The 13,271-nt window shown below is 38.5% G+C and overlaps 1 protein-coding gene across 1 annotated transcript in view; it reads right to left on the minus strand.

Annotated features, from left to right (window-relative positions):
* The window catches only part of LOC306756605 (neural-cadherin), a gene marked incomplete at both ends in the record, with an annotated part of 153,665 nt that overhangs the window by 30,549 nt on the left and 109,845 nt on the right, over positions 1-13,271 (minus strand). Inside the window, 3 exons of the mRNA XM_079241404.1 lie at positions 11,729-11,872; positions 12,616-12,802; positions 12,881-13,008. Coding sequence (XP_079097530.1) covers positions 11,729-11,872; positions 12,616-12,802; positions 12,881-13,008 — 459 coding nt within the window. The remainder of the gene's footprint in view (positions 1-11,728; positions 11,873-12,615; positions 12,803-12,880; positions 13,009-13,271) is intronic.

Consider the following 13,271-nt stretch of genomic DNA (forward strand, 5'->3'; position numbering starts at 1 on the left):
ACCCAAAAGAAACCAACAATTCCAGATCCTGAATTCTGTTCTTGTTGACCTACCGGCAATGACGCAGCGCCGACCAGACTCTTTCGGTCGAAACCAAAACCGGTTCTTTGCTAGCGCCGGAGCTGAACCACCTGAGCACTGGTTCTAGCACCAGCCCCAGTTATTCTTTGATCGAAAAGCCCTATGTATGGCCCTGCGATGGACTGGCGAGCTGTCCAGGGTGTACCCCGCCTTTTGCCCAAAGGCAGCTGGGATAGACTCTAGCTTCCCCACGACCCTTCATTGGTGAGGATAATGAATGGATATCAAACACATTGGTTTTTTTTTTAATCCAGCTGAAATAAAGACTGAACTGAGCTGCGCCGCCGGGAGTTTACTGGAGTAAATACTCAGACAGAAAAACTAAAACTATCTTTGATTGGCAGAAGAAGCAGACACACATATCCACACTGCTGACCCCATGTGGACAGCAGCAACAGATACCACATATCTGAGATGAGAACAAGCATCTCTCTCACAGTGGGGCTCATTAGATGCTCTCTCTTCCACACACCCACACACACTGTTGTTATTCTGTCGCTTCATTGACTTTCCTGGAAAATTCCCACTAACCATCACATCAACCTTATTTTAGATTAACTTTGAACAAAGACTTAAGGACAGAGTTGAGCTCCTAAAATGTGAAATTTAGACTCCAACAAAATGAGTAAATAGAGCTGGATGTTTAAGCTCTTGCTTATCCCTCTCCTGAGCTGGTCACAGGCTTTAAAACTGGGAGTTTCCTTCTTGCTGGAACATTTCCAGTAAATCTCCAATTCCAATATAGAGCATCCTGTGCATTTTAATCAGATGCAAACGCACCCTCAGCTGAAGCAACTCCCTTCAGATCCTCCTTATCTAATATCTAAGAGAGGGAATACTACCACTCACCAGCCAACAACAAGGGATAAGTGGAACATATGACTGGTAAACTTCAGTGTTGCCTTTAGGTTCTGCTCCCTTTTTTACCACAATGGCCTAGTACAACATCTGTATTTCAGCAGACACTGTCAGTCTCTCAAACCTTACATTCACTCACAAATGAGACCGCAAGATAAACACCTTCACTAGAGACAGAAACTCACTTTGACCTTGGAGTGCGAGCTATCTCTCAAACTATAATTTCTTTTTTTTTTTTCTGCTTCTTTCTTTTGCGCATCTTCCTTCTCCTATCCTGCTTTTAGAGTAGAAACCACTAAAAGCATATAAGGTGCAGCGTGTATATATTTTGTTCATGGCAAATTTATAATATGGATGTTTAATGGTTATCTTAAAGAATATCAATAAAATAGAAAAAAAAGAATAAAAAAAATTGGGTCTCTATTTTCATTCTATCATTCAGGTTACTGATGGTGACCAGCCTTGGAGCCTACAGACTGCAGTTCTTCAAATGGCCAGTAGTAGCTGGTTCCCTTGTTTTAAAATCCATAATTTATACCAGAAATGAGCAAATTTACAAAGCAATACAAAGAGATTTAGCTACTTTTGTCCGGTTTGTTTCAAATTTATGAGCACTATCTGTTGCTTACACGTTTCTTTCACCTTTAAGGACAGTCACATGCTACACAAACATTAACCACTAAGGTCCAGAAGCTAGTGAGTGACCTCACATGATTAGTGTTCACATGGACATAGAAGAACTAAGTACTAGTAGCTGATCTAACTTACATCTACATTTGTTCTGTCTCTTGCTATTCTTCGATTTCACCACTTTTTCTCTTTTTCTGACCTTTTTCTCCAGCTCTTTCTGTAACACTAGAACCGCCAAGCGTTTCATTTTTACCTCCTCGGCTCTTCAAACACTTATATTTCTGTTAAAATAAAATCCCTATTTCTCCAAATTCATCGCTTTTCCTGAAATGGGTCCAGTGAACTTATAGTGAATTTTTGTGAGTGTGTGATCACAACAAAAGGAAACCTGAGGATAAATATCTAGAACCGCCAACGGGGTCATTTCTACCGCCTAATGAAATGCATTGTTTTCATCTGTCAGATGTTTTTTGCGCCACGCCCATTTGCGCCACGCCCGGTTGCTTCGTAATGCACGTGAGTTTAGTCAGCTGTCAAAGAGCGAGTAAGAGGGTTTTATGATTGCTGAATTTGAGAAATGGATAAATACAAGAGATATATGAATGCCAAAGAAGCTTGGTTATTATTTCAAGAAGTGAGTGACGGAGAACCAGCTCTGGATGACGGTGGAGGATTCTGACGAGACGGTGGAGGAATCAGTAGCTGGAGAAAGTGATGATCCGTCTCTTTTACTTGATAAGGAGTCATCTAGTGAGTAAGAGGAGCTGATCACACATCGCCACACCACATGTCGTGTTTGTATGCGAGTGAATGAAAAATAAGTTGAAGAGCAGCGTTTATTTATGTTACTTTAAAATTAGAATATTGTTATGTTATTTTGTTTAATATATGTTTTTTTTTACTGTTTAGCTAGTTTTTTTAAAAGTCTCAATTATAACTATTAACATAATAAATGGAATCAAACAACTTCAAAGCATCTTTGCGTTATTTGCGCTGTTGCAGCAGGGAGTGGTAAAAATGACCCTTCTCGACGGTTCTAGGAGTATTGGAATGTTGGCGGTTCTAGTGTTGGTCGCTGAATCTCTCCTTTTTTCCTTTACATTCATCCATTCCTCATCCCTCTGGTTCTATTGTTCTCTGCCTGCGTCTTAAGATTTTCGCTTCTATCCATCTTGTGTCCCTCATGCTCATTTTTTCTCTCTACATATTTATTCTGATTCTTGTTCTTCCCTCTCATTCCTCAATTTCATTCTGTCCTCCTGCCCTCTTCCATTACTCAGTCAATCCCTTGACGTCTCTTCTTTGGGATGTGGAAGTAAAGAAATGCCAGCACATACACAGATAAGGTAAACGGAAATATGCACAAGAACACACACACACACAGATGCATGCTAATGGCCCAGAGGCAGGTCTGTCTGGGTCCAGCTTGCTCTCTGTTTATCGGCACCAAGGAGACTTCAGGAGACAAACACCATCTGTGGAGACATGGAGGACCTTCATTACAACACCGGGGAGTGTGTGTGGTTGTGTTTGTGAGAAAAAGCTTAAGTGCACCGGTCCATCACAGCCTCTGAGCACGATCCGCTGTGACACTCACCAAGCAGCACTGTGCATGTGTGTAAATGGGAGTGAAATGTGTGTAAAGGGAGTAGCTACAGCGGTTTTTGCCTCCGGCAGCCTCCCTAATGATCAGGCTGGCCATATGGTGTTGCCCTCTTAACACATACACACATACCCACAAGTGCACAAACACACACATGCATGCACACCAGGGGATAGGGCTGATTTAATTCACAGCCTAGCAGGAGACCCAAAATTGAGATTAAGGTCAGATCTCTGCTCCTCGTGTGGTGGACCGGAGGGGAAAGTCGTCCCTGAGTACTGACTGCAGGTTGACACTCTGAAGGACTAAACTAATCACTGGAGGAAGTTTGACTCCGTTTCAAAATCACATTTTAAAAGTATCACATGTTGCCAGCTCGAATGTCTGCAAGAGATGCTGCAGGTTCTTCCAGCTCTGTTGACTGCAACAAACCAGAAATCTGGTGCAGTGATTTAATATAGCTTGATACCTGATTCAAAAGAGCCATTTTAATTACCAATGTGAGCTCTAACATAATATTAAAGGAAGACCAAATGACTAATATTACACCTTAAAAATCTTCCTTTCAAGCAATAAAAAAATGAAAGCTACAAGAGAATCAGTCGGCTTCAGGATGTCATAGCATGGCTGTAAATCAGCAAGTAAATCACTTTTGTGCTCTGATGAGGCCACAAAGCATGTATAACTTCACAGATGGTAGCTGTGTCAGATGAAGTAATCACGACCCTGCTGTGACTTGTGCTACATTCATGTCAAATGGGACTTACTGTAATCACCAGTTTCTGACTCCTAATTCATTGTCATCTAAATCATAAGTTCTGTATGAAAAAATGGAGTTTTGAGGAAAATATCTGAAATGTGATGTTATTAAAAGTCCAAACAAGTATCCAAAGGTTATCCAGCTGAATCAATTGCTCTGATAAAAGACTAATATTAAACATTAACAGAGTTTTCTGATGAAAATAAGGTTTTTGTTGTTGAATGCTGGTGTGACATTTTTTCTTTCTTTTTAATGTAACAGTATTACATTTGGATTGTTTCGCCGAGTTTGTTGCTTGATTAAAGATTTTGTTTCCATCCTGTTCATCTTGATGCCTGTTCATGAGGTAAAGTTATGTGTATGAATGGAACTCAGTATGAGGGTATTGACAGAGGGAAGCTGGAAGGACAATATTACTAGAAATTAAAATTAAGAGATAGCTAATATGCTCAGTGATTCAGAAAGCTCTTGCCTTGTGATCTTAAAACCATTTTAATAGCATTACATAAAGACCTGGACACAGTTATGCTTACATCTTCTAATAGAAACAATAATCACAGGGTGCAAATGATGCCTGCTCAAGATGAAGCAGAATGGCTTTGTGCATTGCCTTTGCAAGCATGTCTTTTCATGTTCCCTGCATCTCTGAAGCATTTCCCCTTTACAACAATGATTTTACTGCTTTGAAACTCAAAAAAGGCTTTTCTGCATGCAGTGGCACAAGTCTGTGTGTATTTCTGAAGGTGCTCCTGTTTCCTCTAGTAATCCACAGAATTACATGAGGGGTTAGCTGCTGAATCCATGCTGGTCGTAAGTGTGTGCTTGCATGGTTGTCTGTAACACTCAAAGGACTGGTGACTGCACATCTTGCCCAGTGTCAGCTGGGTTAAGCTCCATATCATGACCCTGAACAGGATAAAGCTGTTATAACCATAATCATGACTCTTAATGTTAAGTCTGTTAAAGCTCATGAGATGATGAGTCCAGAGAGTGCTTCCAAGTCTGTAAAAGGGGAAGAAGACAAAAGAAGCTCTCTTTAATTTATCTGCAAAGTATTTCTCTAAACTATTCTGTTTTCATTTGGTCAGTTTCTACTTGTTCTGTTATGAGGAAATACATGCATTGTTAAAGGCAGTGCTTGTAAACTTTACTCTATAACTGGGAAAATGATTTAAGCAGCAGTCCAGAAGATGGCAAACTGCAGGAATAAAGAAAAAATTGATGATTTTAGCCAATCAGCTCATGTTGATGAATGATTAAGCATAAATGCAACATGTACAACGTTCATGTTTATTGTCTGGGCTCTGACCTCATTGCTTCCTCTCTCCCTGCAGAGCTTCCCTTTGGGAGGGATGATGTGAAATTCCCTGCGAGTGGGAAATATAGATTCAGAGCTTATATTGGAGGCAGCGATCAGCGGGACAGCTTTCTGCTGAGCACTGTGGCAGCAGGCATCAAGCGCAGCAACGAGGAGAGTCCTGAGGAGCTTAAACACCCCCATCATGTTTAAGTTAGCAAGCAAACCTTCCTTTAAATAATAAACATATTAATAATATTCTGTTGGAATCATGAACCAGTTTGTTTTTTCTTCTTCTCATCATTAAGGCCATCAGCGTCGGTTCGGATGGCAGCAGACCTCCGTGTCAGTCTGATACTAACGCGTTCCTTATTATCAGTCAGCCTCAGTGCAGCGGTAGGTGTTTGTTCGTGCTTACTAAACCCCGAGGCGACACTTAACTGAAAAACTGAACTCAGCAGAATTGGAAAAAAAAAGCTTCTTGATCTCATTACCAGACGCTCTTAGTTCGGCAAATTTTCCACTAAGAGGACCAAAAGGATCCAGAAAACACGACCAGCGACAAAAGCTGCTGCGTCTAATCAGCTTTAGGGCGAGGAAGTGGGGGTGGAGAGCGGTAATCTAAACCCACCCCTCAGATCCTTTCCACCCCACCGTATTATAATTCCAACAAACACCAAATCAAGCTCAAACGCTTGCAGAATTTTTTTTTTTTATGTGTGTGAGTGTGTATGTTTCCTCTGTAATTGTGTTGGTTGGAGCCGCTGTCTATATCTGGTCTGAAGGTCACTGGTCCTTCAACACCTGTCAGCTTTAACAACAAACTGTGGTCGTAAGGTGCAACACACACTTATACACACACTGCTGAAGCCAAGGTGAAGGTGCAGCTGCTGCAATCAGAGGATAAAACCTTCAGCACACTTTCCAGCTCATCAAACCTGCAGCTTTAACTCTTTCAGGAGTTTGATTTTTCAACTTCATTGACCTTAAAGTAAACAGACACATTTACTACATATACACCAGTATATGCAAGTCTATACGGGAATGGAAACGCCTCTAGCCAAGGCACAAATTGGTGAACTGTTAAGTCAACCTTGAACTTGATTAGCTCCCAATATTCACAAGATTTCTCCCAGTGGATTCGTAACTGCTTCTTTTCCAACACACGTGCACGCTTACCACCATGCTCGAGATGCTGTATACACATGAAACAGGGTGATGCCCAATCTACTGCATACCGGTGATTAACACATCGTTTTCCAACCAGCACAACCTAAGTTTCATGACAAAAAGCCAAACAATCTGTTCCTTTTTCGCATGCCATTTTAGTCACTGATTAACTAAATAAATAAAAAAAACAAAACAACAAAAACAACAAACAATAATACATAACTTTAATGAGTGCGTGTAAGCATCGGCTGCAGCTGTTTGCTGTTAGTGAGTACATGGCGACATTATGCAGGATGTTTTTATGTACTTAGAATGCACCGTATTTGAGGGAAAAAGGGCTTTCTGTCAGATTGTGGAAGGCTCTGCGGTAATTCAATTATTCATGACAAATTTTTGTATGGGCCTCCAGTTTTCTGCTGTAATTATATGGAAATGTATGATTATTTAATCACAAAGAGAACAACTCATCATTCATTCATCTTTCTCATAAAAATGAAAATAAACAAAGCACATCAAAACACAATGCAACAAAGTACACCTAAATATAAATAATATGTATATTGGAGATGTACCCCCACCAAAAAAAACCCAACAAAACAAACACAATCTGCATCAAAGTTATGCTTTCTCTCTTTTGTTTTGTTTTTTGGGATGAATATTAATTACAGTCGGAGAACTTTAGTACATTTACTTTATGTTTGATTTAGGGCCAAGATCTTATCCATGTAAAAAAAGACATTAGTAAGTTGCTGGAGCGTCATTGTGCGACTGGGAAGTGTAATTTTAGTTTGGTGCTCAGATCTTTTTTGTCCATAGTTATGTTATATGATCAATTTATATCAGTGGTACATATTAACAGATATGCTTTGTGGAGGTAGGAACAGTTTATTATATTTAAAACAGAAGTAATTCACAAGAAAGTTTTTGTAAAAATTGGGGTAAAATGTTAATCCAGCATTTTTCTACACATCACTTGCTTGTTATTCTTAAATTAAAACTTAATTAAATTAAAAGTTTTTCTTTTTGAAGAATGCACATGTATTTAAAAACAGCCTAAGTCAAAGATATATCTTTCTTACACACACAGTGCTGACTCAGCTGGGATTAGATTTTCAGTTTTAGTTAATCCCGTAAATATCCGCCACCTACCTGCCTGTTTGGAAGGTTTAAGGGGATATTTGACTTAAGACAGCTCATTCTCCTCATCTTGGTCTGTGGACTCCTAAGTGCTACTAAGTTATTGGTTGTTTTTAAAATGGCAAAACATAAAAACAAGGGGGTTAAAAATCTGTGCTTGCAGGGAATCAGTAAGGAATTAGCAGGAGTTTGCTATCTTGGCATCTCTTAATTCCATGTAAAGTGGCTTCCTAAATCTGACAGGGATCAGACTGGTGTAAAAAAATGTTAAATTTAGACATTTTCAGCAATTGCACAATAGGGAAATATAAAAGATAAAAAAGCAGCTACATCTGAACTAAATAGATATCATGAAAATGACTAATAAAAGCAGATTTTTTTTATCCCACCAGTCTCAAATTAGTGGGTGTAAAAGAATGAGGAAACTTTATGAAGTCAATTGGTCAATATATAAAAGATTTATGGAACAATCTGAGGCTGTTTTTAAAAATAATCACTTGGCAGCCGTGCAGATGGCTGAGGTCAGACTGGAAACTGTGGCATAAATTTCCGAGGGAATTTAATAAGATGTGACTGAGTACAAACATGTCCTAGTATTATTTTTAACTATTACATAAAACTTAATTATTCAACTTTTATGATACTCATCCACTTAGAAAATAAAGTAAAAAAAGATCTTATATTTCAAGAATGGACTTAAGAAGGCTTTTTTAAAAATATTAAATACCCCTCCCCTCCCATCACCCCCCCCCGAAAACAAGTATCCTAATGTAAGTAACAAACTGGGAAGTTTCGCAATATCTATTATAAACATTTTTCAAAGAATCAACTATACAACTAATGAAAGGGTTCATTTTAAGGTGGACAGAGACCATTAAATCTAAATAAAATATAGATTTAAAATTATTATTAGAAATTTAGTTTTGTTGTTTTATTTATTTATCTATTTTACAAATTTTCTGGAATTTATACATTTATTTATTTGGTGAAATACTAAGTAATTTTATACTTTAGCCTATAAAGACCCAACCCACGACAAAACTCATCAGTTGAGTCCATTTTTTAAAATTTATTTTGATGCTTTCATCTGTCCCTTTAACTAAATTTAAAATGAAAAAAAAAAAACTAAAACTTTTTTCCAAATTTTTTTGGAATATTTACCATTTATCACCATGTTATAGTTAAAAGTATTTCATTGTGTAATCATCTGCTTTCTAGTGACCATTAAGGTACAGAAGACAAGAATCTGATTGTGCTCCACAGGACTTAACAGAGTTTGTACCATAAAGGGATGCCACATGTCTCAACTGTATGTGTCATAAAGGTCACACCAAGTTCTTATGGGTTAAATAACTGGTGGAAAAGGCTATTTTTCTCATGTATAATCTTTGAAAAAATAAGTATATTTGATTTTAGTATCAGTATTATTGAACTGTTTATTTCAGAGTAAACCATTTGTAGCCATGTAACTGAACAAATACCCAAATATTCATATTACAAATGAAAATGAATAAAAAAAATGGTTAAACTTATAGTTATTATCCTTTTTGGATGCGTTTATATGGCAAAAAATAAACAGAATAAAAATGAATGTATATGGCGATATCAAAATATGTTATATGCTTAACGGACACAAATTAGCCCAATCTGTCTTCAGCTGCCATTATTTTAAAGAAATAATGGACAATAGCTAATACATGTCAGTCTTTTAAAATTCTTTTCAGTAATATCGTCTCTATATTTCAGCAGCAAACATGGTGATAACTACATGGCAGACAAAATCCAAGACTGTCAGTGGTCTTCTTGCGCCTTTAGTAAGACCACTGGTGTGCATCATTAGTGTAAATCACATCATCTACTGTAACACCATCCCTGACTTTATGAGTCATATGTTTGTGAGTCATTCCTGATATTTATAAACTCTTTTATCGCTGATTCACTGAAGAACTCAAACATTGGCTTTTCTTCTACCAGCCAACGCACGCTGCTTGATGTTAAAGCCTTCAGTGTATTTAGTGTCGCGCCAAGAAGTTCCTGTTTCTATTTTAAACAAATACAGAATCTGGTCATCCCTGATACCTGACAAAATTTTGGAAGAAAGTTTGAAGACACGGGACGATGGGAGAAGAGCGATGTGAAGTCTGGGGGATGTCCTGAGGGATTCAGGACAAAGAAGATGAGTCGGAGTGGAAATGAGTCGCAGTGTATGAATGTGGATCGCAGTCAACAGGAAAAAAAAATAAAGGTTAAAGATTAAAAAGGGAAAAATAAATAATAGGACGTCACTCTACTTTCCTCTGAGTGAAGCAAACCTCAGAGGCTTCCAGCCGACGCCAACAACCGTCATTAGGAAAGAGAGAGAGAATGAGAAAGAGAGGCTTTTTTGTTTTCCTGATATTTTTGTCTGTTTTGCCTCCTATTGCTTATTGGTTTCGAGCGGAGGAGGAAGAGGAATGAGGGACAAACACAAACAAAGAGACAAACATCAAAACTGTCGACCTCAAGGGAGCAGCAGCACTCACTAACGAGCTGTGACAGCAAGAGAAGAAGAGGGAGAGGAGGCGAGAAAACAAGGAGAGGTGGCGAGAAGAGGGGACAGAAAAGAGGAGAAAATTGCAAAAATATTTACATAATGCTGGTGCTTTGGAAAAGATAATACAAAAAAATATATGTAACCTTTAGAACACTTAGGAGCACTAAAACTACAGTAAGTACAGGCCAATGTGTGTTAAACTCTGGTAGAAATAACTCTGTAGTATATTAGAAACAAGAAACAGACAGAAATTCTACATCATAGTAATTCCAAAGCTTATTTACAATAAAGCTGAGTATTTCCATTCTGACACACACTTAAACCACCCTCTCAAGCTTAATTTGCCACATGTAACACAACCTTTCCCCTTCCACTTCTTTGGAAAATACAAGCTGACTTAATCAGTTAACGTTGCATCCCTTTAGGCTGTCCATTAATGTACAAAAATGTACATCTATTGTGCAATCCCTGAATGCAGCAAAACACTGCTATAGTTGAATTATATCCCCGGAGGTTTTTGTTTTGCTGCTGCCTCAGGCTTTTATACTGCTGTATATTCAAACTGTACAAATTCGAAGCTGTAGATTACATGCATGTAAGAAGTCATCTTCAGCATGAACTGCACTTCTAAACTTGCTTTTTGAATTTACATTTAATTCATTTTTTTAAAACAAACAAAAATTGTTCTTTTCCAAGCAGTCTGCCCTAAACACAATATTTCTAGTCAACGTGAGATATGTTTATCAGCCAATGTGGACCACATCTGTGTCTCAGGGAGTTGGTTGAACTTGTGAACCCATGCTGCCATTTATTCTTCCAGCTGGACCAGACTTTGGTACCAAGACTGTTAGTTCTCAGAAAATACTGTGGACCAAAACAGCAAAACAGAATGGAAACTACTGTAGATTGGTCTGAAACTAAGCAACAAACAAACAAAAGTATGTTTCAAAAAGCCAGAAAAACATAAAAAAAAGGGGTATTTAGAAAAGGAAAAATGAAAGGGGGGAGGGGAACCAAAGTTTAAATAGAAAGAAAGAAAGAAGAAAAATAACATGATGAGACAGGAGAATAGAACAGATATATATATATATATATATATATATATATATATATATATATATATATATATATATATATATATATATATATTAAAAGAATTGGGGAAAAAGTTAACATAAAAGTAGGAAAAAATAGAAAATATGGCAAAGTATAAAATAGAAAGAAGATAAAAGGAACTAGAATGAAAGGATTCATTCTGAAGAACAGAGCAGAATTAAGCGTCTTGTACTGTGCAATGAACTGGGATACAGCAGAGGAAGAAACAGGTGATGTTGTCCCACAATTCTCTGTAACTCACTCTGTATGAGACTTTGATCCGTCTGAAGTTCACATAACATTGGATCATGGATCTCAAACTCCAGTCCTCAAGGGTCAATGATCTGCAGGTTTGATGGTTCCCAGTGAACCTGACTAATTAATGGATCATTGTGTACAACTTGACAACGGAGCCATTTAAATTGAATTAGATGGAACAGCACAGCACATAATGTGTGGACCTGAGCTCGAGATGCCTGAATTGACTGAACTCTGCCATCATCAACCACAACAACAACAAATGCGTAGCATTGAATAAAAAAAACCACGCAAATTCAGACTGACCTTCATCCTCGTCATTTGCAGTGACGGTGATGAGGACGAAGCCAACCTCCTTATCTTCCTCCACGCTCACCTCGTACACCGGCTGGGCAAACGCCGGGGCGTTGTCGTTGACATCAGTGATGAAGATCCTGACGTAGGCCGTGTCTGAGTGGAGACAAAACTGACTTAATGGAAAAATAACGTCGAGACTCATCGAATTACAGGGAAAAGCCATGATTTCATTTGAAGCAAACACACCCGTAACCCTGACAGAGTTACTTACAGGAGAAAGAAATGAAAACACAAACTGACCTACAACTCAGGTCTCATTCCATGTCATGTGACGCTAAAACTAAAATATTTCTCATCTGTTTGTGACTAAACTTTCCAGACTGATGCTGCAGCCTTGATGATATAATACTGACTAATAACATGGTGCACTTCTCTAAACCTTTTTTACAGACTATTAAAAGTTGGCCTTTGCTGCACCTTTCTATTCTGTTTGCAGTGAATAGCAGGGCAAGAATGGGTCAAAGTCGATGCTTCGCTGAGCTGGCATTGTAGGCAGTCACAGACCTGATTTGACATATGTGTGTGTTAGGAAAAACTAAAATGATAGAGCATGCTGGATTCAACACAGTGCACCATGAAAAACATGCTGACCTGACATTATGGCATTAGTGTGAATGAGTACATGCATAACAAAGGCATGATTACAGACAGGGAGCTCAGTATGAGAGAAAAACACATTTTAAAAAGGTGTGTACAACATTTCATGTCTTGTTTTCTGACTACACATCTCACATTTATCACTTTGATTCTCTTTATGTCAAATTACTTTAGTCTCCAGACTAGCCTAAGATGTTTTTTGCAGTCCAGGTTTGTGTATGTGTGTGTGTGTGTGATACCTGTGTTTGGCTGGCCTTGCTGTCCTGGTCGAGCTGAGTCTGAAGCGTCTTGCGACTGAACCTCGATCAAGTAGGAAGCTTTTTGCTCTCGGTCGAAAGAGGCACGTGTTGTGATGATGCCGCTACTCTGGTCGATCCTGAAGAACTGAGAGTCCCCACTCTCATCCCTCAGGATCGCATAGTGTATCTGAGAAAGAATGGAGACAGAAGCTGAAGAAGAGGGAAAATGAAATATTGACGGATGATGAGTGTAAGTGCTTCTCACCATCCCATGCAGACCAGAGTCCAGGTCCGTGGCTGAAACCTGAGCCACAGACGTGCCGATTTGTGCTCCTTCGGGAACCGTGGCTTCGTAGGTGGAGGATAGGAAAAAGGGGACATTGTCGTTGACGTCTGACAACAGAAAGGAAAGTTACAACGGCAACTAAAAACTGTTTATTTTCCAGAATTTCATCATTTTTCCTGTTGGCAGAAGACTAGAGAAAGTCATGTCCATTAAAGCTGATTAAAATGGATTTTAAACTGACAGAGAAAGAAAGCTAAAAAAGCAAACAAAAAAAAAAAGAAGAAATACACAACAGCAAAAAGAGAAAAGGTAAAAAGCAAAGAGAGAATAGTGCAGATTTTGCAACATTTACACCAGAAGATAAGATTCA

This window comes from Telmatherina bonti (assembly GCF_933228915.1).
Source record: "Telmatherina bonti genome assembly, chromosome: 5".
NCBI classification, from domain to species: domain Eukaryota; kingdom Metazoa; phylum Chordata; class Actinopteri; order Atheriniformes; family Telmatherinidae; genus Telmatherina; species Telmatherina bonti.